Source organism: Stegodyphus dumicola, chromosome 5 (assembly GCF_044657685.1).
Source record: "Stegodyphus dumicola isolate Sdum_Otavi_A_Nest chromosome 5, ASM4465768v1".
Taxonomy (NCBI): Eukaryota; Metazoa; Arthropoda; class Arachnida; order Araneae; family Eresidae; genus Stegodyphus; species Stegodyphus dumicola.
The window spans coordinates 120125531-120153162 of NC_140772.1; the positions used below are offsets into that span (position 1 = coordinate 120125531).

At 32.1% G+C, this 27632-nt stretch overlaps 3 protein-coding genes across 5 annotated transcripts in view; all 3 read right to left on the minus strand.

Moving 5' to 3' along the window:
• LOC118190582 (sodium-dependent proline transporter-like) overlaps window positions 1–27632 on the minus strand; it is a 258842-nt gene that overhangs the window by 81949 nt on the left and 149261 nt on the right. The window lies entirely within an intron of this gene.
• Window positions 123–4906, minus strand: LOC146997210 (uncharacterized). The gene has a single exon (XM_085816990.1). It carries the CDS (start codon window positions 4782–4784, stop codon window positions 2658–2660), a length of 2127 nt encoding a protein of 708 aa, XP_085673116.1. The 5' UTR covers window positions 4785–4906; the 3' UTR covers window positions 123–2657.
• LOC146997211 (cuticle protein 10.9-like) lies at window positions 16795–26086 on the minus strand. The gene has a single exon (XM_085816993.1). It carries the CDS (start codon window positions 25879–25881, stop codon window positions 25444–25446), a length of 438 nt encoding a protein of 145 aa, XP_085673119.1. The 5' UTR covers window positions 25882–26086; the 3' UTR covers window positions 16795–25443.

Sequence of the window (27632 nt, forward strand, 5' to 3'; positions counted from 1 at the left end):
TTTCATTTACCTGTATAGTCAGAGAAATAATTTTATTATTTGAACACAAAAGAAAATTTACTTCAAAAATACAAAATAACATTTTAAAGTCAAATATTTGTTTATTTGTCAAATTTGGAGTTTTACCATGTTTAACGAATTTTCAAATATATTTTAGTTTGATTAATGAAGCAACGGCTTTGGAATGAAGAAATAATTTTAAACACGGAATTTTAATGCTTCAACACTAAATACATAATAACGAGCAAAACATTATGAACACGGAAGTACAGTAATCTGTTTTACTCATGATAAAATAAAATCGTCCATGTATTTTATTATTCGTTTGTACTGTTTCAGCTTTTATGATCAGTATAGAGTTTAATGTTATGTAGATTGCAAAATGCGTGTAATTCATATTGCATCACCTGATTTCTTTCATTTCGATTAATTTAAAAATCAAATAATATCATGTAAAACATTAAGATATTAAAGTTTAATATCATTTTCTTAACTAAGATTTTCAAGTTTTTTAGTGTCGCATTAAATATTTTTAGAAAGTAACTTTGCAATTTCTTTTAAAAGTGCATATCCGTATTTCCAATTACACTCTTGAGTAATGATTATTTATGTAATACAAACTGTTAAACGCAGAAAGAGAAAGTACGTTAAGAATGTAATGCCATTATTGGTTCAAACCAAGATAATGAATGCAAACATAATGGACAACATAACGCGTATTAATATACCAGCTGTTGTAGGAAACAAAGAACGATTGAGACATAACGCGTCAAAGACATTACGCATATATTACGTTGTTAGCAGTTTATAGATAGTTAAGGAAGAATAATATACTTCTTTAGTTTCTAATACTGATTTCTTTACATATATTATGGCAATTTGAGGAAATTTATTTCTATTTGGAGTCTAAAATTCCCCATTACTAATCAGTCAAACAGTTTTAGCATTAAAGTAGTATATATTAACACAAATGTTTTCTGAATTACCAAAATAAAAGTTCTTTGTTTTCTTCATTCTTAACTTATATACACGTGTTGAAATACGAAGTATCAAATACACAATAATGATACTATATACGCGCTCCTTCTGCATAGAAGAGTTCGATTAAAATTGATAAAACCAACTAAAGCAAATTATGTAAAGCCAGATTAAAATTTTCTCTCATAACATAGATTAGGATAAAATGTGGTCAACAATACTATTTTCCATAACATTTAGATATTTAAAAAAGCACGAAAAATTACCTTTATATGTTTTGATAACCAATACAGTTTTCCATCTTTGTCAAAGATATTGTATAAAGAACAATCCACAATATATAATATGTGTTTTTATCATTAGAAAACTTAAAAATAGTTACATTTCTAAGGACTCGAAGGAATGATGCAATACGATAGATAAAAGAAATAATAAAAATATATAATTTTTACAACGTTCAAACTTAGCATATCGTTCAAACATATACTTTGCTATTCGAAAGATTAAGACTACATATTTCTTTTATAAATTTTAATCCTTAAACGCTTAGGGAGCGTTTCACTTAAAGTACTTAAAAGATATTTCATTTCATTTAGTTGGATATTTAAAGAGCGAAATTTACAACTTAGATTTATATATATATATCATTACTTTAAAATTAAATTCATTATTAAATTTGTGTCTAGAAATATTTAAATTTAAAGCTTCTAATAATTGAGCACTTTAAAATGAATTTATATTTGAATTAATTTTAAGAGGTAGTATGGAACTATAAAAATCTTGGTAATTTGAATTTCGCACTGCATGTATATTAAATAAAATATCTTTTAAACAGTTCCTTGACAAATACCTATATATAGAACTTCTTTAATTAATTATATTATATGTTACCAGTATCGAAGTTCCACAGAAAATATCATTAAATTTAGTCATGAATGTTACTTGCTTTCGAACAAACAGTTTAATAGTAGGTTAAGATATACTACAGAGATTTTGAATATTCAGCTGAATATTATATGTTACAGATGCTAATTTTATGTTTGCTCACTGAGGGTAAGATATTCAAAATGGAAATTAAAGTGTGATGTGTTCATTAATCTGGATTGGCTTGAAGGCAATCTGTAGCTCGATTAACATGTATCTGAATATATGTTTATATAATTTTATGCATACTTGCAATGATAAATATGTTTCTAACACATTGAAATACATTATTTAGCATAATACAGAAAATTTCGATCGAAAAATTTAAAAAACTGAACTAATTTTTCAATTTTGACTCAAAACGAAATTTAATTCAAATCTACACTTATTTCGGTATCATTCTAAACAAACTAAATCGTATCTTACACACTATGCACTTAATAATACGATAAATAGTTTTCAGTACAAGGGTTAAACAATACTTTCTTAAAGTTTCCTTTGAAATTTAAATATATTGTTACATCATGAGATTGGAAGAAATTATGTTTCACTAACAATTGAATATAAACTTCTGTAGATACTAGATATAATATACAAGAAAAATTCTGTAGCATTTCTGATATAAACTTTAAATTTAAAATTAGTTTCCTTTTAAATGAATTCAAATTTGGCAGCAATTCATATGGCGGTTTCATCCACATAGCATTCATAACATTCACATAGCATTTTCTGAAATGCTCAGTAAAATACTTTGCTTATACACTTTTTGAAGATGAATTGTTTTTCACCTCTTTCGCGTATTTCAACATTTGGATTATAACTGGTCGTGGGGGAATTTCAGACAAAACGACGACGTCTGCGCTGTTATGAGTGATAGTGCCCGGCTCATTTGTTTTTACCACAGCATGAAATCCACTTTTATCAGCAACATAACTGACATTTCTGTAAATTCCCATGGCATCTCTATAACCATAACTGCCATTAATCACTCCAGCGGAGTTGGAATTTTCATTTCTATGTTGTAATGTTCCATTTCCATCAAGTTGTTTGAAATCAAAGTGGTAAGGCTTAGGATGAATCTTCAGCTTTCTCAGAACTTCTATCTTATTCTCGGAAATAGGGTACAGTTTTTTGGAGATCAACTCAAGAACTTCGTTTTCAATCGCTTCGTAATTGGTATCTAATCTATCAAGTAATCTCGGCTGAATAATTCCTGAACTTACTAATTTTGATGGCGTACTCATGTGGCTATTTACATTAGACAAATATGGATCTTTTACTGATGCTGCTGTAGAGAATTTTGATTGAAGCTGTTTTTCAGATAATGCTTTATTACTACTTTTATCTACATTAACAGAAGTACTTTCAATAGACGACTTTCTTTTATTTAAATTTGAAGCTGATTTTCCTGAACTATCATGTGTTTCAGTTTTATTACCAACAGCGATTTGGGTAATGGCAGTTATGTTAGAATTTTGTGCTGAGCTTAGATTTAAAAGCTGAAGTATTTCAATAATTTCTAAATCTGTAAAATATGCTGAACTATTTTCTTGACGTTTTACATCAGTTTTATTAGAACTGATGCTTTGCAGTGCATCTGCTTCGGATAAAACATAAGGTAAAGGTCTCAATCGTTCTTTGTTTCCTACAACAGCTGGTATATTACCATGATACTCTGAAGGTGTAAACTGTGGAACATCAATTAATACTACCTCATTGATAGTTACACCATTACCGCCTTCGTGAATTAGTCTATAATTTTGGCCATTATTATGTATAATTGCAGGCTCACTTTCAGCGTCTTTCTGAGAAATTTCAACCTGTCCGAAATCTGTGATATTATTTGGTAAAGCTGATTCTAAATTCAAAGAAGATAAAATTCCTAGTTTCTCGATGATTTCTATATCCTCTCTTGTTAAAATTTCTCCCACTTCCTCTACATGGGTGCTAGTTGGTGGAAGATCATCTAAAGAAATTTCATAAATTATTCCATCCCCATTTACTTGAAATATTTCTGGAATATTACATGTAGCTGGACCTACATTTGAAAACGAAACATCCGGTTCATTTGGTTGTAATACACTTATATTATCACTAGAAATATTTTTCACATTTTCAGCTACCTGTTTGGAAGAACGGAAGTCTTGATGGGGCACTTCAGTACTCAGTCCTGTTATCTTCGATCTTCCGATTCCATCAGACTCAGGGATTGGAAGACGAGATGAAACATTCTGTGTTGGCAATATAGCTGCTACTGATTCAACAGTCTGACTGCTAAATTGAAGCTTATCCAAATTAATCGGGGTTGGCTTTACAGCGATAATCTTTCTTCTACTTGCAGATAACTGCTCCATAAGCCGTGGTCTAGGTTTCTCCCACACACCTGCTGTCACTTCTCTCGGAAGCTCAACAAGAATAGCTTCTGCATTTGGCCTGAAGTACAAATTTCCAGGTTGAGATCTATGTGCAGCCTCGGCCAGTATTTTGTCGTAAGCCAATTCACCGGGATTCTGGCTTGACCCATTCGAACTCCTAGGAGTAGGAAAGTTGGTAACTTGAAATTCATGTTTATCAGCAGTCTCTAATGCTTCAATAATTCGAATTCCAGTCGTATGATTTTCAGCAGGCCAATGTCGATTCAAATACACTGGTACAGGATCATCTCTCGTAAATAACCACAGATCAGACTGAGATGGTAAATGTAGTTGCTCTTTATTTTCAGTGTTAAGTTCAGCTTTTGAAGTATTATCTCCTTGTAAAACTTTCAGAGCTATATCTTGGGCATTAGAAAAGGCTGCTGAATAGAACACCAAGAAAAATGCAATTTGCCAAGACATAATGTGCCACAAACGACTAGTAAGAACTTGTTCTGCCCTCACCATATCAATTGCTCCACTGACACAGAGTAAGAATAACAGTTCACCTTTTATACAACCATAAAAGCGTGATGTCTGACCACAAAAAATGTTGCGATTTTTTCCACATAGATGAGCTTCAAGTCGCTCTCAAGACCAAAGCACTGTGAAATAACAGTAACTATCCACGTGCGTCAGTCTTTTGTACTTTAAATCCGCTGAACCGCTACCAAGGATGTTTCCTGTATTTAGATTGAGGTCTTTTCGTTGTGTTTATGTTAACGAGACCAAGGTAATAGCCATAAATTTTTTGTGAGGAAGCTGAAATATGCATTTCCACGAAGGAGAACAGAAATGGCTTATGAATAAAGCGATAAAATATTCAAGGATTGTTCACTTTCCTTTTGGAATTTCCTAGGAAACTACACATTTCAAATTTTTTGTCGCTTTCACCTATTTTATAATAGTGCGTCTAAGTGTAATTTATCAATCCTCATGCATCCCCTTATATACACTTACATAATATAACAGAGGTAAATAACAGAGTACTTAATATAACAGAGGTAACAAACGCATGCCAAACAGAATTTAAAAACTGGGCAAAACTCTACTTTAGACTGGATTTAATTTTACAGAAATCTCCATGCAATATGAAAAAAATCTGGCTCATATCTTTCGTTCTCAACACTGTTCTAAAAAACAGACCTCTATCACATTTCCTTAAAATGCAAAGAGAATTGCACTAAAGCTAAAATAAAGATTAATTTTTACTGTTTTAATGTATTTAGGTTTTAGAATATTTTAATTTATCTTATATAAAATTTATTGAAATCAATTTCATTATCATAATTAAAGGATACTGCAAAAATTAAATCAAAGTAATTTTAATGTAAATTATATTTTACTCAATTCCGTCTATAGGTTTATTTTTGTATTAGTTTTCATTTAATTTTAATTTTATTTCCCAAGCTTTTGATTCAATTATTTTCAATTTGTGCCTTCCTATTAGACATTAGCCATATTTGTTCAATGTTCATTCTATGTTTGTCTGTATTTTAATTCATTAATTTCTCAGCATTTCTTGCCATATTAGCAATATTTATTAGATAAATATCGTTCAGATTTTATTCTATATTTATATATATAACATAAATCTAAACATTGAATTCTCTATTATTATTTCAGAGAATTTCGGACATGAAGACTGTACATTTTAGAGCAGAATGGAACCATTATAGTTATGTTGGCAATTTTAAGTCAGGAAGAATTTATTGGCAGAAAGATACACTTTCTTTTTTCTACAATTGGTTATTAAATGGTTTTCGTTCAATATTTCTTGACAGAAATCTATTTTTGACTACTATGTAACTGTGAGCATCATGATGAAGTATATTATAACATTGTTGCAGACACATAGACGCAAGCAATTAAAGAACTACTCGCAGTTGAAATTTAAAAGCTACCCAAATATAGTGCTTTTGGTATAAAAAGAAATTGATGGTTTAATTTGGATAAAAAAATTTAATATTTACGAATTAAAACTATTACTTTGCTGCACATATATGTAGTATATTAAATAGTTCTGAAACTTAATTTAATTCTAATTCATTTCAGTTTTATTACTATGTTTTCGCACATTAATTGAAACTTTCTAAATACTTTCTTAATTTTTTTAAAATTTTTATTTGCATACTTCTGTACATTTTTTTCGTGGCTTATCTCAAGCATAAGGTTTAAAATTTATTCTTTAGTTGTTTTTTATTCAAAAATTTTGTTTTGAGAAATAACAATTAAGCTTTTCGCAATTTTGAATTTCAGTAGGTATCCCTAACTAATGAGATCGTTTGTTTGATTTAATTTTTTTTTTAATTTGGCAAGGACTAGCTGCTTAAAGAAGGAATACTTCGTGGAGGACTTTCCAAGGGAAATTAACTTGTACACACGGTTACATATGTGAAAAACGCACATGCAGCTAGCCCGTTCGCAGGATCTCGTATCTGGACCGACCTCCCAATGTTCAGCTACTTTACCGCTTGGCCAATGGTGGGCTATTAAGGAGATTGTCTAATTGTTATAGTTTAACGTGCAATATGCTAGATCTCTATCTGGTTTCGTTTGAAAATCAATTTTATGTTTAGCTGCAGGATTAGTATATGAAGTAGGTCTTTAGAATGTGCATACCTTCAGAAAAAGTAGCCTTAAATTAAATCGACTCTAGTAGCTAGAATTATATACGTACCTAATTCTTTCCACTTTTCGCGCTGTGTCATATTACTAGAGCAATTATCACCAATCACAATGCTTAAAATCTACGAGGTCTGATAATTAGAAGTTCTCAGTCCAGCCATTTAACATAGCATAAGATCAGTCTGAAATGACATACCACAAGTAAGAAATTATGAATAGCTTAAAAATCGAATAACTTAAAAATCCGTACTATCCTTCCTTATATCTTTATCTTTAATTATTTATTAATATCTCCAATTTACCCAATTCAAAAACGTCCAGGTCGTACTAACTGGTGATTTTCAGAAATAATTTCGCTATTACTGTAATTAATAAAACGTATGTATAAATATTAAGCACTTTGAAAAAAAAATCATTAGTTTCTTGTTATATAACAAGCAGTTAGCCTCTACCGATTTATCTTTTCTTTAAATGTGTCTCTTAACTGTAATGTCTATTCAAGGCAATCAGATTCTGTAGAGAATTAAGAGTGGTTTAGTTAAATGGTTTAATCCACTTAACAGATTTATACAACACTGCAGATGATAAAGGGAGCTAATAAAAAGCATTTATCTGATAATAGTTTTAATATAAAATAGTAAAAAAATCCTGAAATGCTTCAGATTTTAACGGTCGCCCAAAAGTGTTAAGGATTTTACGCTGCCGCTGAGCTCGCAGTCAACTAGTCTGCTGTTACATTCACTCCTATTAAATTTTTTTAAGCTTTATTATCAAGCATCATTTTCTTCACACTTAGGCCCTACACAATTCAACAGAAAAATCACAAAAATATTAAAAGCAGCAACTTGGTCTACGTTTAAAATTCCCGATGCAGCGTTAAAAAAGTTTTGGCATATATTTTTCTGCTTTTCTCAGTTTATCATATCAATGTTCCGTTTCCTTAACAAGATAGCTTTACAAATCTTTTTTTGTCCTTTATTATTAACTTTTGTGCATTTACTTTATTTATTAAATATTACGTTCACAGCGCTTACGCCACATAAAATTCGATTCAACTGCAAAATCACAAAATATTTAAAAGCAGCATATCTTTAAAATTTCCAATAGATAGTCTCGTGCGCTGTAGATAAAAATGCATTTTTTCGCACAGTGTTGCCACTGCTCGCTTTGAAATCATCCAGTTTGTTAAAGTTTTACAAATATGAATTCTATAATAAGATAAATTCGAACCCATGTTAAGTTGGAGGACTATGTTATTCAAAATTCCATGGCTGTAGCTCCCTTTTGTTTATACAATCCGAGAAACATGCCAGTTTAGGACGAGGGTTTTAGATATTCTTGCAGATTCTTCATTATTTAATTTCTTTAAATATTATGCAGACCGATAAAATTGGGTGGCAATAATTTAAAAAGTGATATGCCGTTTGTAGTGATTCAAAGCAAAATGTCGTTTCGAGACTAATATCCAGTTCGTGACTAAGGATCCTTTGAGGCTAAAAACAGATGTTTTGAATGCTGAGCAATGAGGTATTACAAAAACCTACAACGCTTCTAGAATTTTTTTTAAATGAAAACTTCAAAGTAGAGTTGCTTGATTTATTAACTAAATATCGTGCGAGAAAGAAGTTAAAAGAATTCATTTTATAGTAGTGTCTCGTTGCTTCTCAAAACCTCTCTAGTAAATAAATTTTGAAAAATATATACTGATGGCAGAAAAGAATATGATATTAGAATAAAATTGTAATCTCAAAATGATGTAATAGCATTGTTATACATATGAATAACCAGAGTACTGATAAATTCTGGAGAAGATGTAATACATGAATGATGTATTTATTTAGGTAATGATTAAAAGAGTTTTGATTGTATAACGAGTGTTGCATGATTCTAACTTTATTTAAATCATGAGAGGGCTTTACTATGAAATGAAGCAGATTACTCAAACTTCGCATTTTTTATTTTGTTTTACCAATTATTAAGAGATTACCAACATACAGGATTTTTAAGACTACTGTAGTAAATTTTTAATTTAAAGAATAGTTTGGAAGCTCAGATTGATAGAGATTTACCATGTTTTATGCATAGTCTTCAAATGTTTTCATTTAAAACAAGTAGGAATCCGATTTCAAAATAAACATACCCAACTAAAAAATTCCCATTTGTAAAAACGTATGAATATTACTCCGGGAATCCCAAACGTCACTTTACTGGGTCACGTAAGAGGAAGTAGTCTTTATTTAGATTTACAACACTTTGTTTTCCCGCCAAAGAGTCTCATGCATTGAGCGACGGGTCATAAGCATCATCTGCATAAACCGGCCATAAATTGACAGTCCAGACTAAAGTTCCACTTTCCTAGCAGAAAATGTGCCGAAGTCCTCACGAGCAGCTACAACCGAACGAAATGGACTAAATGGAGGAAAAGTGTAGCTCAAGTTGACATGATTCTGCAGTCACATCATGTTTCGAGAAAATGACTTCAGGCAGTTCTATATTTGGACGAGGGTTTTAGATATTTATTCAACAGAAAGGGAATAAGCCTTCTATACATTATTAGGAGTTTCGTTCAGAAGTTGATAAATCGCATAATAGACAGAACGTCCCTCGCGCTATTTTTATAATTGGTTTCACTTGAATAGAGGCTGTTTCAAGCTGAGCAAAGACTCGACATTTTTATTTCTTCATTGTTAAGACAGTCTTTTCAATGAAATGATGAAAATAAAAGAGGTTTTAGAGTTTTCGGAATTATTGCATTTTTATTCATTTGAAGAAAGTTTCTTTTACACTTGACAAGGTTTTTTTAGTCCAAAAGGGACGTTAATCTCGAATGGCATATTAGTTTCGAAACGACACGTTGCTTTGAATCACTATAAATGGCGTATCTCTTTTCATATCGTTGCCACCAAACATTATCGTCCTGTATTATATTTAAAGAAATGAAAGAATGAAGAATATGCATGAATGTGTGCATGTTTTTTGCATTGTAAAAACACAACGGTACCTAGAGCCACCAAAGTTTGAATAGGAGGTCCTCCACCTAAATACGGGCACTAGGAAGCCTGGATTTTGAATTTGGAATTTGTTTTATTATCTATTTCGTAAAACTTTAACGAATTTTTGATTAACAAACTCACCAATTTTAACGCAAGCAGTGGCAACATGGTAGCGAAAAAATATTTCTATTTACATGCACTAGTCTGCGGAAATTCTAGTTTTCTTAGAATAGGATAAATTTTACTGTTTATATTATAAATACTATAGAATATAAACAACATATCTGCTGCCTTTAAATATTTTGTGATTTGATGTTGAATAGAATTTTATGTGGCGTATGAGCCAAGAACGTGATATTAAATAAATAAAGTAAACGTACAAAACGTTAATAATAAAAAGACAAATAAAAGTTTTGTATAGCCATCTTAGTAAGAAAACTGAACATTGATATGATGAACAGAGAAATGACTGAAAAAAAAAAAACAATGTATGCTAATACTTAATGCTGCATCGAAATTTCTAACTGCTATACTGCTTCTAAAATTGTTGTAATTTAATAATGGTGTAAGTGCAAAGAAAATGATTCTGAATAAGCGAAAAAGACAAAAAAATGGTTAGTAATAATGAATGTAACAGCAGGTTAGTAAATTGCGAACTCAGCGAGAGGGTAAAAAATCTTAAACCTTTCTGAGTAAACATTAAAATCTGAAACCTTTCAGACTTTTTTTTAACACTCGGTAGTTTACTTCTATTTCATTTCATGCCAGTCGTGGCAAGTTATCTCATTGCCAATCTTCAGAGTGATATAAAATTTTATACATATTTTGAACAGCTATAATTAATAGACAGATTGGAAGGACCTCTGCCTTTATTTCATATTAAAATTTATTTTATTTCCCTAATAATTTGACATAGGCTTCCATAAGCACAGAATAAAACAGAAAATATTACCTGTCAGAATATAATAAAACTTACTGAAACAAGCATATTTCTGAACTGCATAAACTCACCTATTTTTTGTAACCTTATGGTGTTTAGCAGAATAATAACATGGGTGCTGTGACTGTATGGTTATGTATAAAGCAATCAACCAGTGCAGTTTCACTGGAAGATGTTTTGTCTTGATTACCATCAAATTGCTGATAGCTAGCTAACTGATTACGCTTAGAATTTTAAATCTACATAGTCCCATTCAGAGGCAGCGTATAAGTGACTGAGTGGTTAAGGCCGTTGAGTATTGGTAGTTCTATCGACTTTGAATTCGAAAGCAGTTAAATGGGCTCGCTGCATGTTTGGGTTTCTTGGTTTTTCTCATATGTGTGATGCGAATACGAACTAGATTTCCTCAGAAAGTACTCTGTGAAGGCATAACCTCGTGGCTTTGCCATATTCAAATAACATAACGTAATCCATTTAGAGGCCAACTAAAGTTTAGTTTAATTCTGAATAAGCTGCTCTTTAAATTTGTGTATTGAGACAAAATTATACATTTCATACACAAGACGATTTAATGAGAATTATCAAGACAAGACATCCTCTAAAGTTCATCTAAATGCGCATCTAACGTACATATTCGTATATCTAAACACAAAAATGAGTTCCATAAGTGAGCCGAATTAAGATAATGTACTTTGTATTTAAATACTAAATCTGTAAAGTTTTACTGTCGTTAAACCATGAGCTGAAGTAAGTCTTGCAAACATTTCTGAGAGAGAACGAAGAAAAAATTAAATTTAGAAATTTATGAAAAAGTTCTAGCATGTAATTTCAAATTATGATTAGTAATAAACAATTGTTTCTTTCATATCTATATCATGTTCGTTAGAGGTATGATAAAGAAAAATATCTTAAACTATCCCCCAACTATTATGATCTGTTAGGTTGTACTAAGCTCTGTTATCTGAGAAATTACAGCACACTCTAATATGCCCCCCCAGTAAAAGACATTAAAATGATAGAACTTTTAATTAACTACTAACTGTAGACATTAGTGTTAATTATACAGAGAAGCTTACCAAACGGAGCTTACCACTATTATTTAAAATAATGGTAATGATACATGATTTAAAAATTTTCTATCTTATGATAGAATGAACGCATTTGTGTTTTTATACAGTACGGGTGTTTCGAAAGGAGTGCAGTTTGAAATATTTCTTGAACCTTTGGTCATAGGACCATGGTTCCATTTAAATAATAAATCAGAAAGGCAGGCTTTCATGCTTTTGACAGTTTTAGTCATGTCATGCATTTTAGTAAAAAATAAGCGAAATTTTAATTTTTCTATGTGTTTTGCGTAATGTGTAATTCATAGCGAAAATGATCAAATGAAAAAGTCCGTTCTCATTTGCACAAAATTGCTTGGTATCAAAAACAAAATTTTTGGGAATAGTTTATTACTATTTTATTGTTACAAAGAGTCACGCATTTAGGTCTTTGGAAACAAATTTCCAAAGAATAGCTTTTATGAAACTATAAATATATGAGTAACGATTACAACTACTCATTTTTAGAAAGCTAAAACTCGAAAATACTTTGCATGGTAATTTAATACTTTCTAGTTCATAAAACGGAAATTTTCTACGGTGAATAAAGTTCAAATAATATTGTACATAAATAATAAGTTTTCGTGAGTTTTATATATAATATGAAAAATATATATATATATAATATGAAAATCTGAAGAGTGATGCTTTGTCGAAAAAGTAAGAATGGAGAGGAAAATCTATTTAACATGGAGTAAATGACTATCTCGCTAAATTGGGGAGATATTGCCAAGCTGGCCATAGTTCTGGCGAATAATTTTTGTAGCCAAATTTGGGGACATATTACCCAAAGTCGCCAAACTTGGCTACCATTTGGCGACATTTTGTTCAGCACCTGTATAACTGTAATTGGGTACTGTAATTGACTAACTGTGATTAATCTCTTTATGCAACTGTAACCGTATCTGGCCCTGACATGCCTTCCAGTAAAGTCGACAAGTACTACAGATTTTTTAGTGGTCGAGGGAAAACTATATCAGACCGCAAAGAGGATCAGTTTCGTTATAGCAGTTGTTAGTTCACAGCGATTTTGGAGTATTGAGATATCAGTGAGTGGACTCTGTGATATTGGAAATAGCTGTACGCATACTTTTGTGTAAAGTTCCAGAACTGTTAAGTGCTCCTTTTGGTGAAATAAATTTTATCAAGCTATCATCAATTCAGTGTGCATTCAATCTATTTCAAATCCATAGGCATGCAACAATACAGTTCTAAAATATTTAATACCAGCTTCGTATATTACAGTGTATAATTTTTTTGCTTAGGTTAAGTTATTTGAATACGATAAGATATATTTAGGAAATTCTTTAACTTAAATTGGCTCGCATTCATATTTCACATAGGAAAAAATATGAAAACTTATCCTGTGGCCGGCCATTTCGTCTGGGTTCGAACAAGGGTTGAATTAACAATATTCAGGGACCTAAACACTGGTGTACTAGTAGGACGTAGAATTAGAAAAATAATTTTTTTTAGTTCACAATAAAGAACGGCTTTTTTCTTGAAACTTCAATTCTAGGTGCCCAGGTAAAAGTGCTGCCAAAAATGATCTCTGGTAGAAAATAAATGTTCTCGTATCGTAATCTGAAAGCCTAACTTTTTTACGCCATTTCTTAAACTAAAACTGTGTTTCAACAACCAACTTTTTGAAAGCTATTGTAGTTTTTTATTTAGTTATTCATGCAAACGTTTTAAAACATTAAGTTAAAATAAATCATTTCTACGTATTTCCTTATTTCGTATCCACAAGAAGATAACATGTTAGAAATGATTTAAAGTGTCATACTTGGATCACTTGCTAATGTGGTTTTATTACGTATTTCTTCCTCTAAAAGTCTATGGAAATTTTTAAAAAAATTCAGCCTAGTATTTTTCATGATTTTGAAGAGTCATTAGGTTTACGGAATTAGAAAACATACAAAATTTGCAACGGAATTCGAACTCTAAACCTCACAACTTCCAGCTACATAAGGCATTTAAACAGATTATTTTAATGTGATTTTGTTGTTAACGATCTGTGTGTGTGTGTGTGTGTGTGTGTGTGTGTGTGTGTGTGTGTGTGTGTGTGTGTGTGTGTGTGTGTGTGTGTGTGTGTGTGTGTGTGTGTGTGTGTGTGTGTGTGTGTGTGTGTGTGTGTGTGTGTGTGTGTGTGTGTGTGTGTGTGTGTGTGTGTGTGTGTGTGTGTGTGTGTGTGTGTGTGTGTGTGTGTGTGTGTGTGTGTGTGTGTGTGTGTGTGTGTGTGTGTGTGTGTGTGTGTGTGTGTGTGTGTGTGTGTGTGTGTGTGTGTGTGTGTGTGTGTGTGTGTGTGTGTGTGTGTGTGTGTGTGTGTGTGTGTGTGTGTGTGTGTGTGTGTGTGTGTGTGTGTGTGTGTGTGTGTGTGTGTGTGTGTGTGTGTGTGTGTGTGTGTGTGTGTGTGTGTGTGTGTGTGTGTGTGTGTGTGTGTGTGTGTGTGTGTGTGTGTGTGTGTGTGTGTGTGTGTGTGTGTGTGTGTGTGTGTGTGTGTGTGTGTGTGTGTGTGTGTGTGTGTGTGTGTGTGTGTGTGTGTGTGTGTGTGTGTGTGTGTGTGTGTGTGTGTGTGTGTGTGTGTGTGTGTGTGTGTGTGTGTGTGTGTGTGTGTGTGTGTGTGTGTGTGTGTGTGTGTGTGTGTGTGTGTGTGTGTGTGTGTGTGTGTGTGTGTGTGTGTGTGTGTGTGTGTGTGTGTGTGTGTGTGTGTGTGTGTGTGTGTGTGTGTGTGTGTGTGTGTGTGTGTGTGTGTGTGTGTGTGTGTGTGTGTGTGTGTGTGTGTGTGTGTGTGTGTGTGTGTGTGTGTGTGTGTGTGTGTGTGTGTGTGTGTGTGTGTGTGTGTGTGTGTGTGTGTGTGTGTGTGTGTGTGTGTGTGTGTGTGTGTGTGTGTGTGTGTGTGTGTGTGTGTGTGTGTGTGTGTGTGTGTGTGTGTGTGTGTGTGTGTGTGTGTGTGTGTGTGTGTGTGTGTGTGTGTGTGTGTGTGTGTGTGTGTGTGTGTGTGTGTGTGTGTGTGTGTGTGTGTGTGTGTGTGTGTGTGTGTGTGTGTGTGTGTGTGTGTGTGTGTGTGTGTGTGTGTGTGTGTGTGTGTGTGTGTGTGTGTGTGTGTGTGTGTGTGTGTGTGTGTGTGTGTGTGTGTGTGTGTGTGTGTGTGTGTGTGTGTGTGTGTGTGTGTGTGTGTGTGTGTGTGTGTGTGTGTGTGTGTGTGTGTGTGTGTGTGTGTGTGTGTGTGTGTGTGTGTGTGTGTGTGTGTGTGTGTGTGTGTGTGTGTGTGTGTGTGTGTGTGTGTGTGTGTGTGTGTGTGTGTGTGTGTGTGTGTGTGTGTGTGTGTGTGTGTGTGTGTGTGTGTGTGTGTGTGTGTGTGTGTGTGTGTGTGTGTGTGTGTGTGTGTGTGTGTGTGTGTGTGTGTGTGTGTGTGTGTGTGTGTGTGTGTGTGTGTGTGTGTGTGTGTGTGTGTGTGTGTGTGTGTGTGTGTGTGTGTGTGTGTGTGTGTGTGTGTGTGTGTGTGTGTGTGTGTGTGTGTGTGTGTGTGTGTGTGTGTGTGTGTGTGTGTGTGTGTGTGTGTGTGTGTGTGTGTGTGTGTGTGTGTGTGTGTGTGTGTGTGTGTGTGTGTGTGTGTGTGTGTGTGTGTGTGTGTGTGTGTGTGTGTGTGTGTGTGTGTGTGTGTGTGTGTGTGTGTGTGTGTGTGTGTGTGTGTGTGTGTGTGTGTGTTTGTAGGTATATACACATTATTTTATGTCTTAATTTTTATTACTTTTTTTTAAATGTAGTTTAATATATATAGAATAAATACAAAACAGTTGAAGGATCTTATCCAATTATGCGCTGATAGCTGCCACTACTTTGATAATATTAAAAAGTAAAACATTTAAATCCATCTCATATATTCAACTAGGAGAAAATCATTTAAAATGAAATTGAGAAGAAATTACATATATGTATATAGTAGTGCAGAAATTTTTAAATAAAAAGATCTTAAAATTATTTCTGCGCAAAATGCTGACGAAAAATTAATTAATTAAACAGCAAATAATTTTTAGCCAACCCATTCAAAGACTTGAAAGACAATAAATAAACTTAAAAATAAAATATTATGTCTGAGTCAATAATTATTTTAATAACATAAAATACGCGAGTTTAAAAGCTCGATTTTGTAAGTCATTTTGTAAATTATTGCGTTCAAATTTGAATTTTAGTTTAGTAAATTGTATATTTTAACATTACAGCTTAACTTCAGGAACAGGAATGTATTTCGTTTAAATTTGTATCTTTTGTAGCAAATTTTATTTTTTTGTATTATTAAATTTGAAAGGAAAAACGACTATGTAGAGGCATTCGAAGTTATCAGAGGAACAACAATAATAAAATAAATTCAAAGTGGTTCATCAGCTAATTTTAATTTTACAGAAACACGGTGATTTTCTTAGGAAATGAGGTTCATCTGAAGTCTGATCTACCTCCTATTGAAGAAGCTGAATCAAGTTTTAATTGCATTACTTTTTCTAATTTTACTTATTTATATTGCTTCAAAACTTCTTCTAATTTAAAACTACTGAGCTTTACATTTTTCTATTTACAGAAACGTACTCTTTTAATTATAAATTACAAAATAATCAAAATAGTAATAATTTGAAATTTATTTATTTTCTTTTAAGTCTTTGAATAGGTTGGTTGGTAAAAGTTTACAGCTGGGTGTTCCTTGTTTTTTGGCGTTTCTCGTTTGACGCCAAGATCCGCGATAGGAGGGCACAGTTTCAAGATGGCGGCTACACAAAACCAAAATAAAAAGTCAAAGAATTGCACAAACTCTGTGCCCATGTACACATCGATTTATTTTCACTTAAAAAAACATCAGAAAATTGTACAAACTAGGCATTGCGCACTTCCTTAACTTTGTCGATGTACACATCAATATATTTTCATTTAAAAAAATCATGAAGCTAAAACAAAGTTAAAACTATCATGGTACCCAGAAATGAGGTTTCATCGCCAAAATTTAACAAAATTTGTCGCTAATCGAAGGGGCACCTAATTCTACACTAGAACTGGTTGGTACAAAATTATTTGCTCTTTTTGTCTTTAATTAATTAATTTTATATATATATTAAAAATTTATTTTTGATTTGCTAATAAATTGATTAGAATTTTTACCGAGCACTAAAATTTTGAAATATTAGAAAATAATTTCCATTTAAAAAACAAAACGAAAAACGTGTTCGAAGTAGAAAAATGAGCTATCAAGGTAAGGAAAATTGTAAGAGAAATTACAATTCAATGATTTTACGTTTTAAGCCGAAACAGTAGCGAAATGTCAATCACTTTCTATTACATTTTGTGCATTTATTCAATGATGCATATCTTGCGAAATACATGTTACTTGATGAAGATTACAATCTCTACGACTCATTTTAATATTATGGATAACCCTTTTATATTATAGATATCTTATTTCCTTTCTTTTCCCTAGTTCAATGAAATGATTTCCTGAGCATAATTCCGATTAGTAAGGACCAAACAATTTTTGTTTGCTGCTTCCAAAATAATTACTACATTTCGCATTTTCTCTGTTCAAGCAGAAACGCAACGCCAAAGGAAAACTTAGTATGCTAAATAAAAACACAAATCAGCCTTTTATGCATTTTCTACGATCGTATCACTAGCGGCAGAAATATGTAAAAAAAAAAGGTTACGTGTTTGGACAATTACTGTAAAGGAATGAAAGAAAGCCAAAACCGTGAGCCTGAAAATGGGTCACTGTAGGAGGTAATCGTTTTTGAACTCTGTCTTATTCACTTAGAATTACGTCATTCTGGGAATTTCGTGATCACTTATGCTCCGTCGCTGTCATGAGCTCTGGAACAGCACTTCTTACCTTTGTTCCCATAAAATATAAAATTGATCGAAATGATGAAATATTAGACGGGCCAACTGTATTTTTCCTCTAACAGCGACAGCTACTCATCGTTAGTGAATACATAAAATGTTTTCAAAATAGTGTCCTTTCATAAACAGTATATGGCTAAATTAACGAAAAATAAAAGACTAGCTTAATTTTCTTTTTACCTAAGAATTTTAAGACTATGATTTTTAAGCAAAAATCATAGTTAGCTAATAATTCTTCTGTGATAAAACCGAAAAATTTTGGAGAACTTGGAGTTTGTGCATAATGATAAAACAAATTTTATTTTTTGCATTTAGTGAACTAAGCTCAAAAGATTACTTTATAGTTTCGAATCTCAGAATTATATAAGAATGATGCTTATTAAATTTAGAGTCTGTAAAAAAGGTTAATGTTAAACTAAATTTAAAAAATAATGTTTGACTAGGCATTAAGTTTTCCTACTTAAACAATAAAGTTTGTCTTTGAGCGGATTTCACTTAAGTAGAATACACTTCTTATTATAAACATCCCATTAGTACATTTTGATAATTAACTTAAAAAACATATAAAACACATTTTGACATTTGGCGCAATAATGCTAAATTCTTCGTTGAAAATTAAATGAAATACGTTATCATATCTTCCCTGGGTAGGAATATTTTAGCCTTTTTATAGACCGATTATAACCAAGAGGAGCAAAATTACATTTTCTAAGAAAAAATCGTTCGAAACAGATAAGTAAAGAAATAAGACTGAAAATTTATTCATTTGAAAAAGATAATTTTATCCGTTCTGATTATAATCTCCAATTTGTCAAATATCCATTCATAAGATTGAGACTATACTTGAAATAAAAACAGGTTAGTTTAAGTTAGTTTACTTATTTGAATATTGCAAAACATTCGAGGGCTATTTGTCTAAGAGGAGGGATGCCTTTGTGATGGACTTTCCAAGGGAAACTGGATCGTATACGCATTACACATGGGTATAACCACGAAACGACCGTTCAGCCAGCCCGTTCGTTGGGATTTGAAACCCTGATTGAACTACCAGTGTTCAACGAATTTACCGCTGAGCTGCCGGTGGGCCCATTTCGTGCAATAAAATTTGACTAAAGTAATATCTCTTTTAGTTATTTCAATGTACAAAGAACATGACACCTTTTTAAAATATTTTATTCACAATACATACTTTGGAAACAAGAAAACTATACTGTGAAACAAGAACAGCACATTGAATTTACGGTAGGCAGTTGTTGGCTCAAATATATTTGTGGATAATTCTTTTATTTCCTCTCGTATTGTTCCATAGCAGAAAATATATTAAGTTTCCTTCTTTACAGTTACAAAGCAATTAATAAGAAAAATGTAATATTTATAATTTTGATTCATGGTAAAAGAACTTGCCAAACAAATTTACTTAACTCTTTAATTACTGTGGCAACGCGGAACTTACCCTTTTTAAACTTTAGAGTTTAGGCGATAATGGAACAAAATCGGTACAGAAATTAGCACACTCACTCCAGTGATGCATGCAGTTTCTAACAAAGATAAGAAATTTAATTTGCATGTTCCGCTTTGAAAATGTAAAATTTTTAGATCAACAGCTTTTTAGCTTTAACGAAAGTCACTCGTTCAGCCGTTACAACGTGTATTACAAATTTAATCATAATAGTAAATTATTTGTTTTAATAACGAGTTCATCAAATTCTCTTTACACAGGAAAAGTGGTGCAGTGAAACTTATAAAATACATACTACTCTGTGCTCGTATATCAGCATATAATCGCCACAATTAGCTCGTATAAATTCTCCGTAGAGTCCCCATAATGGTTCACTATTTCGCTCGTATGGGGCCACATATAGCCGCCATCCTTTTTCTTACCACTGCGCTCGTATGTAGCTATTTTTCGCCAAATGATGATGTGCCAAGGAAAGAAGGGCGGAAGGTCCATTCAATAAGCCAGAAAACTTTTTCACAGTACTGTGCAACCTGATATTAGTTAGTGACTCTGACTGCCGTACCGAAGAGTCAGAGTTCGAAACTCGGAGAAGGCATGGATATTTGTAAATGTATAGGTTCTGTGCGGCATGGGGGCACTCTAAATATGTGGGGAGCCAAAAGTCTTGGCGACAGGTTGGTGGTAGAGGAAGAGGGGTATGACACCTTCCTATCCGTTCTCCCGGGGTACTCTCCATCAAAACTGGCGGAGGAATTAAGCAAAGTCGTACTGTCAATTGTATGGTGCTCAAAGCCAACGACATGCACAGTCTTGACTTCCTTACCACAATGAATTTCATTGAGTTTGCTCTGATATTACTGTCAGAGAAGTGAGATAAATCGTAACACAACAACAGCAGCAGCAACAACAACAATACGTGCTCACAGTGTTCCTAGTGCATTTTTCCTACTCGCTTTGGTGGTTGATTTTTTTGAGGGGAAAATTCTACTACAAGAGTGATCGAGCTCGCCCAAGAGCGTGTAGATAAAAATTACATTTTTTTATTTGTTCTATTTATTTACTTAATACCTGAGATATAATATGTTCCAATAAAAATATTTTTAACTTGATTGGATATGAAAAAAAAATTCGGAGTTGACTGCAAGTCTCTGTAAATATAAATATCAATTTAAAGTGTTTAAAATTGCGAAGTTTAAATTTATGAAGTACGGTTCTAGTGCTCAAGGTGTTTGATAGTGTATAAAATGCAGTAATAATGTCCAGACTTTCCATTAAAATGTTTTCCTAAATCATTATGAATTATAATAACTTTTACATTTATCCGCCCCTCTTCCCTTTGATCATAAGAACTTTTAAAATTTTATTTGATGTTTAAATATAATATTTTATTTCTCTGTCATGTATTGGTAATAGAACTGAAATTCATAATTATCTTTCGAATAAATTAAGCTTTCGAGTGTATATATGTTACCGTGAAAGACCGAAATTGGAGAATGTCGACTTTCGCCGGAGAATATCAACATTCACCAAATACGTCGGTGAAAGACCGAATATTTTACAACATTCTTGTATATTCGGACCCTCATCGGTGTATGTCGACAATCACAGATATGCTCTGGTGAAAATCGAAAAGAGAGGTCATAAAGTGCCATAATATTTTAAGTTGTTACAATAAATAAGATTTGAATCACATAATTTAGTAAGTTTTTATTACTGTTATTTTATTTTCTCATTTAGAACGTACTGTATAATTAAGAAAGTTTTTAACTTCTATTATTTTCCTTTCTCATTTTGAATGTATTGTGTGTTTTAGGTTCTCATGTTCTTATTTCAAGTCTCAAGTTCGTTTATTCGCGACTTAATTAAGGAGAAGAAAATATAATAGTGTTATATGTTCAACATTCACCATTAGTACATGGTGAATGTACCATGTACTAATGGTGAATGTCGACATTGACCGGTGTAAGTCAGAAATAAGAGTATTTGGAAAATATTTCGGACATACACCAAGAGAGTATGTGAATGTTAACATTCACCGGTGAAAGTCGACATTCTTTAGATTTCGGTGTTTCACCGTAACATATATATATTGTCGAGTTTTATAATCTTCATATGGTGTCTAGTTAATTCTTTGATTATGGTATAGCATTGGAGCAATGATTTATAACTCTGCAGAAGTGTTGCCAATTTTAAATAGAAACAAAAGATTCTTGGCACTGCTGAAGAGCGAACATATTTTACTTAAATGCTTTCAAAAATATAAGAACGTACTTTAAAAATATCGCAATAAAATTTATTTAATTTTACTTTAAGAAGTGATTATACCGATATTATAAGAATCGTTTTAAAAATGGTTTAAGTTACAAGGAATCTAATCTTTTACAACATAGATTTCTTCATAGGTCACGTAATTAACACTGTTGAATGCTGGAAGCTAGATCCCGAGCAAATAGGCTGGCTGTGTCATTGATTTCCGTGTTTTTTTCCATGTGTGGGGTTTATATGAGCCAGTTTGCCTTATAAAGTCATGCACGAAGACATCCGAAACCTTAGGCAGATAACTCTCATGTTCTTTCCCATATTCAAATAGCCTAACATAACCTGTAATAACGTAGTAAGCTGAAAACTCCGCTGTACTGATTAGTTGAAATAATTTTTGTTGAGTTTAAATTACCTAACTTTTTTCCTGTCAAAATAAACAAAACTGAACTTTTGTGAAAACAAGATTCACTGCATGGAATTCCAGTATTTCGAATTGTAAGAATCATGGAATAAAATGAAATAGCTTATCTATAGAATAAAAATACATGTAATGAAATACATAGAAAGAATACCTAGAAGGAAATATAAAATCAATGTAGTTTTAAATTATTCAGCAAGAGCAAAAAATTTAAATTAATAAAAATGTTCAGTTCCTTTTAAAATGATAATATTATTATAAGAAGGTGAAAGAAGTTTCTTCAGGAGAGGTTTTGAAAAACGTGTGTATTCTATTCGTCTTTATTTACGGCTGAATAGATTTCCCTAATTATGCTACAACGGAAATAACCGTATCACCTTTCAGTCAGTTTCATATCATGCTAACATACTGTAAACCTTATACTCATTAGTAACCAGCCATACATTTCTCGTCATCATTCTCCATATTTATTTTGTTTCTTATTGCCATGTAGGTTTTTTTAATGTTAACCTAAAAGAAAGTTTGGTCCCGAATGGGATATTAGTCTCGAAATGGGACTAGTATCATTATAAACGACGCATCACTTAAAATTGTTGCCATAAAATATTATTATCGCCCTGCATTGTATTTAAATAAATTAAATAATGAAAAATCTGCATGTTTCTAGAATTGTGAAAAAACAACGGTACCTAGATCCATCAAATTTTAAATAGCGTAGTCCTTCACGCGAACGTAGGCATCTGGAAGGCCGAATTTTGAATTTCGGATTTGTCTTAACGGATGTCTTTGTGGGATTTGTCTGATTATATATTTCGCAAAACATTAACGAAATTTTGATTAACAAACTCATTTCAAACCCAGCAGTGGCAATACTGTACGAAATTTTTTTTTCATTTCCGACACGCGAGTTTATCTATCGGAATTTCTAAAGAAAAGCTATTTTTAAATATCTTGGGATTTTGCTGTTGTATTGAATTTTATGCAGCGTAAGCACTATGAATGTGATATTGAATGAATTAATTAAACACGCCAAATGTTGATAATAAAAAGACAAAAAAGACAAAAATAAAGTTTCGTAAAACCAGCTTAGCAAGAAAACTGAACATTGACATGTGGAACTAATTAAAGACTGAAAAAAAAAAAAAAAAAAAGAAATTTGTAGACCAACGCTCAACGCTGCATCGGGAATTCTAAACGTATACGGCATTTAAAATTTTGCTGTTGAATTGTATATAGCATAAGTGCCAATAAAATGATTTCTTTTCTGTCTATAGCTTTAAGATTAAAGCTATAATGTCAGAAATGAAATGGTTTAGCAGGAGTGCATGCAACAGCAGATTCGTAGACTGAGAGATCAGTAAGAGCGTAAAACACCTTAACAAACCCTTTGGGGCGACCGTTAAAGGTGAATCCTTTGAGATTTTTATTTTTTAACAAAAAATTCGCAAAAAAAGATATATGTAACGTACACTCAAAGAACGTTTCGATTATTTATTGAATGAACTTTATATGAAAATTTTGTGATTAATTAAAGAAGCTATATAAAATGCATTATAAAACAACTGTATTCTAAATACGAATAGCATATACAAAAAAATTACCGTTAAATTAACATTCAGAAAAGTTGAGTTGTAAATCGAATTAGTTGTAACTATTTTTTTTTTCTTTTTTCAAACGATGATTATTTAACAAGTGACATGCTATGCAAGAAAACAATAAAAGAAAATTAAGTGATATACATCATTTATCAATGAATTAACAATTTTTGCCACATTTATTGAGCATATTTAATAACTTTTTATATTCGTAGCTTAAGTTATGTGATAGCTATACTTCTCTTTTGTAAACATTTCAATTCAGAATTAATTTCTTCGTTTTAATAATACGAGACCTTAATCTTTACATGCAATCTAATCTGAAGAATGAATATATTTCACTGACGTTTATTATACAGTAATAAAATCTATAAATGATCTAATGTTTTTCCTATTTACTATAAAACATTAAAATTATAATCACACTATAATAGTTACTGCTCTTTTTCACTTCGATAAATATATAAAATTTTATTGATATGGGCATGTTTCTGTTTTGTAAATATTATGCGAAACGATGTAAAATTTAATTGAAAATTATATTACTTTAGAACGCTATTTTATTTTTAATTTTGTGATAGTTTTCAACAAGATTGTATTCCGTATACGTACCAACACACAACGCAAGAGATGTACATCAAGAACTGCAAAAAATTTAACAAACATTCTTTTATAAAAATCATACTCACAAAAGAAACATAAACCAAACTGAAATACAGCGTCTGTTTATATTAAGGATTTTAGAACATGATCATAATTCACGAGCTGTGTTTTTATTAATTTTACCGTTAACAGCTTGTAACATATTGTTAAAAACATTTATAATGGCTCTTTCTTATTAAACATTATGAAAGATGTTTAGAAACTGAAAATAACATTTATAGTGCTACATTATTCTAAACTGCAGCAGCATTTGTACTTTATATTTCTCATTTAACGATGTCTAATGAGGTGCTTAAAAACTGAAAACAACAAAAGAAAATTCTTTTAATTTAAATAGGATTTAAAAAAAATCAAATGTTTCAAAAGCTTCAGTAATGAATTATCGATCAAATATTTTAAAATAAAAGAAATATTAAGGTGCTTTATTTGACTTGCAAATTTATACTGCAGAACTATAGAACGTATTTGATTTTAATTGCATACGAGTATCAACAAATTTTTAAAAAATGTATTCTTTATCGTAATCATTAAATAAATATATTATCATTACACATAAAAATCTCAATCAACACTCTAAAACATTTAAGTTAAAATATCAGCATTTTCATTAACTTGGTTTTACATTATTATCCAATCAAAGTTTCTGAAAAAAATAACATTTACAAATGATTCTTTGTACATTTGCTCAAACATCTTTATTCTGACATTTTGCGAATAGGATTAGAATGGAAAAAGGGAAGATACAATATACATACTTGATTCCGTAAGTAAATACTTTAAACATCTCGACACACTTCTGTTCCGTATAATTAATTGTAATCAATGAGGGACAGCAAACACCCTGACGAAAGTCAAATTATTGAAATTATAAAAAAGTACTCCTCCAGAAAAAATCTCTGAATTCGTTAAAAAATAAAATTTCCGCGTTCACAAATACCATAGTTTGCCTAAAAATTGTTCTAAATACGTATACTCACTTCTGCCTTCGAAACAGTTTCTGCACAAGATCATAATTTTGCACAGTATGAGACAGAAATGAATGAAAATGGAAGAAGAAGAATAATTTATGTGATCCTCTTAAAGTTTCATGGCTGAAAAATATTACATTTATTACACATGGTACTTGAATATTACAACACAACCATGGTATCAGGGAGATCTCAGTACTTATTGTAACCTTTTATCAAGTCTTGGGTTGAATCAGCAAAGGAGGCGACTGGAGTGCCACAACTGCTACATCAGCACTATTACGATTTCCTACACCAGGCTCATTTGTCCTCAGTACTGCATGGAATCCAGTTGTGTCGGCAATGTAACTGACATGCCTGTACATCCCTAAGGAGTCTCTATAACCATAACTTCCCCTCACTGTGCCATCTGAGTTTTTGTTCTCTTCTCTGTGCTGGTTTGTACCATATCCGTCGTCGTAATTATAGCGGAAATTGTACGGTAATGGACTAACTGGCTCTTCGTTTGATGATTCGGCGTCTTCAAAAGTGTTAAGGCCCGTCTCCGTTGCCTGCAAAGTAGGCATCGCTTTAATGGTAACCATTGTTATTGACATTAATATGAAAAACGAGGACACCAGTAAATTAACTATAAAGTTTCGTTTGGATTGCATCGTAAAAAAGAAAATTATTAACTAGTTAAAAGTGACTCCCTGCATTTAATGAGAGCGACGCATAAAGAAGCTTGCGGTAATCTTCTTTATGAATGCTTAGTTCAGCGACTTCCTTGTGGAAACCGAAAATATGTCCTTCACCAGGAAAACTTCAAACCTGATTCGCGGAAGAAATAAAAAACAACTGCTTTCATGAGGTGAGTCTTCAAACATTACATAATAACTGAGAAGGAAGTTTGTTCTTTATATACCGCACAGGAACTTCCGAAAAATGCCATTTTCCTCGCTTTAGGCTCAATGGAGGCTAGTCACTGATGTGTGAAATTAAAAACAACGAAATGTTGTGGGGAAACGCATTTTGGGCGTATCGCGCTTTTCATTTGCCTGGCATTCACTAAAAGTGTGCAATAATTTTTCCATCTTACAAAAGCGCATTCTGTAGATGCATCCGCTTCAGACTAACACGAATTAATTTACCAGACATTTTAAAACCGGAAGAAGATGAGAGAGAAAGCAGTTGTGTATTATTCGGCATGCTTTTTCTTAGCATCAAATTCGTTTGTTGTATATTAGAAGCAATTTTATTTTAAAATCATCTGGTTTCGCTTAGAGCACACATTTTAACCCATTTCTTTAAAATTACATGTTCCAGATTAAGCATCAATGTTTAGTCTAAAAACTAGTGTATTTTATTTAGAGGAAATTAATTAAATGAGTCTATAATCTTCTATTACAACATCCATCAAATTCTGTTGTACAGGGTATTTTACACTTTAATTCTATAAATTAGGGCAACTCACAAATTGCGAACGTTGTAAAAATGCAATAAATCAGTCAAAACGTCTTAAAAATTAAAAATGTTTGTTTTTTTATCTCCTGTATGCACTGCGATTTAATACTGGAAAACGAAATCTGACAAATTTCATCTTCATGTTTTTGGTAGGTAGTTACTCTGTCGAAGATGATCACGATGATCTTTTCACGTACGTTCATGCAAATATTCGACTTCACATAAGCCCATAAAAAGACACTTCAAGGTGTGGAGACCTCGCAGGTCATTTCTGGTCGCCGCCAAGAAATAAGAATGTGTCGATTCAAGTGATGTGTGGCATGTAGTCTGAACTGAAATTTTGTTTGAAGCATTTATTTCACCCGTAGCAATGATCCCGAGAAATTTACCACCTGTACATGTGTTTTAAGACGGTTTTTCACAGTTACAGGGCTTCTAAATATAAATGCAACAAATGCTCACCTAATCGAAGTGATAGTTGGTAATAAAATTTGTAAGAACAGTGCTGACAAAAAGTGTGAAAACTTCCGTATCTAATGTGCGTTTTATGCAATAAAAGCAATATGCATTTTTATAAATTGGAATCAAAAAATTTCTTCATTTCACTCACTCACTATTTCTTATACATGGCGATTTAGAATTTTTTGTTCTTAGTGTCTGAATTTTACCAGAAGATTTTTTACATACCGTTGTCATCAGAAAGTAATTAGATATACCGCTTAAAGCTTCACTTTTAAAAATGCAAAAGGCCAAATGTAAATACTAATTTCGGTTTCTTGTAAAATGTAGAAAACCACATTTAATTATTAATTCCATTTTCTGGAGACTTGTAAAAATGTAGAAAGCCAAATTTAATTATTAATCCCTTTTCTGGAGACTTCATTTGTAAAAATGCAGAAGACCAAATTTAATTACTAATTTCGTTTCCTGGAGACTTTCAAATGTGTAGAACGCCAAATTT

Coding starts and splice junctions, on each gene's coding strand:
- LOC146997210 (XM_085816990.1), bottom strand. CDS start 4,784: ATGGTGAGGGCAGAACAAGTTCTTACTAGTCGTTTGTGGCACATTATG.
- LOC146997211 (XM_085816993.1), bottom strand. CDS start 25,881: ATGCAATCCAAACGAAACTTTATAGTTAATTTACTGGTGTCCTCGTTT.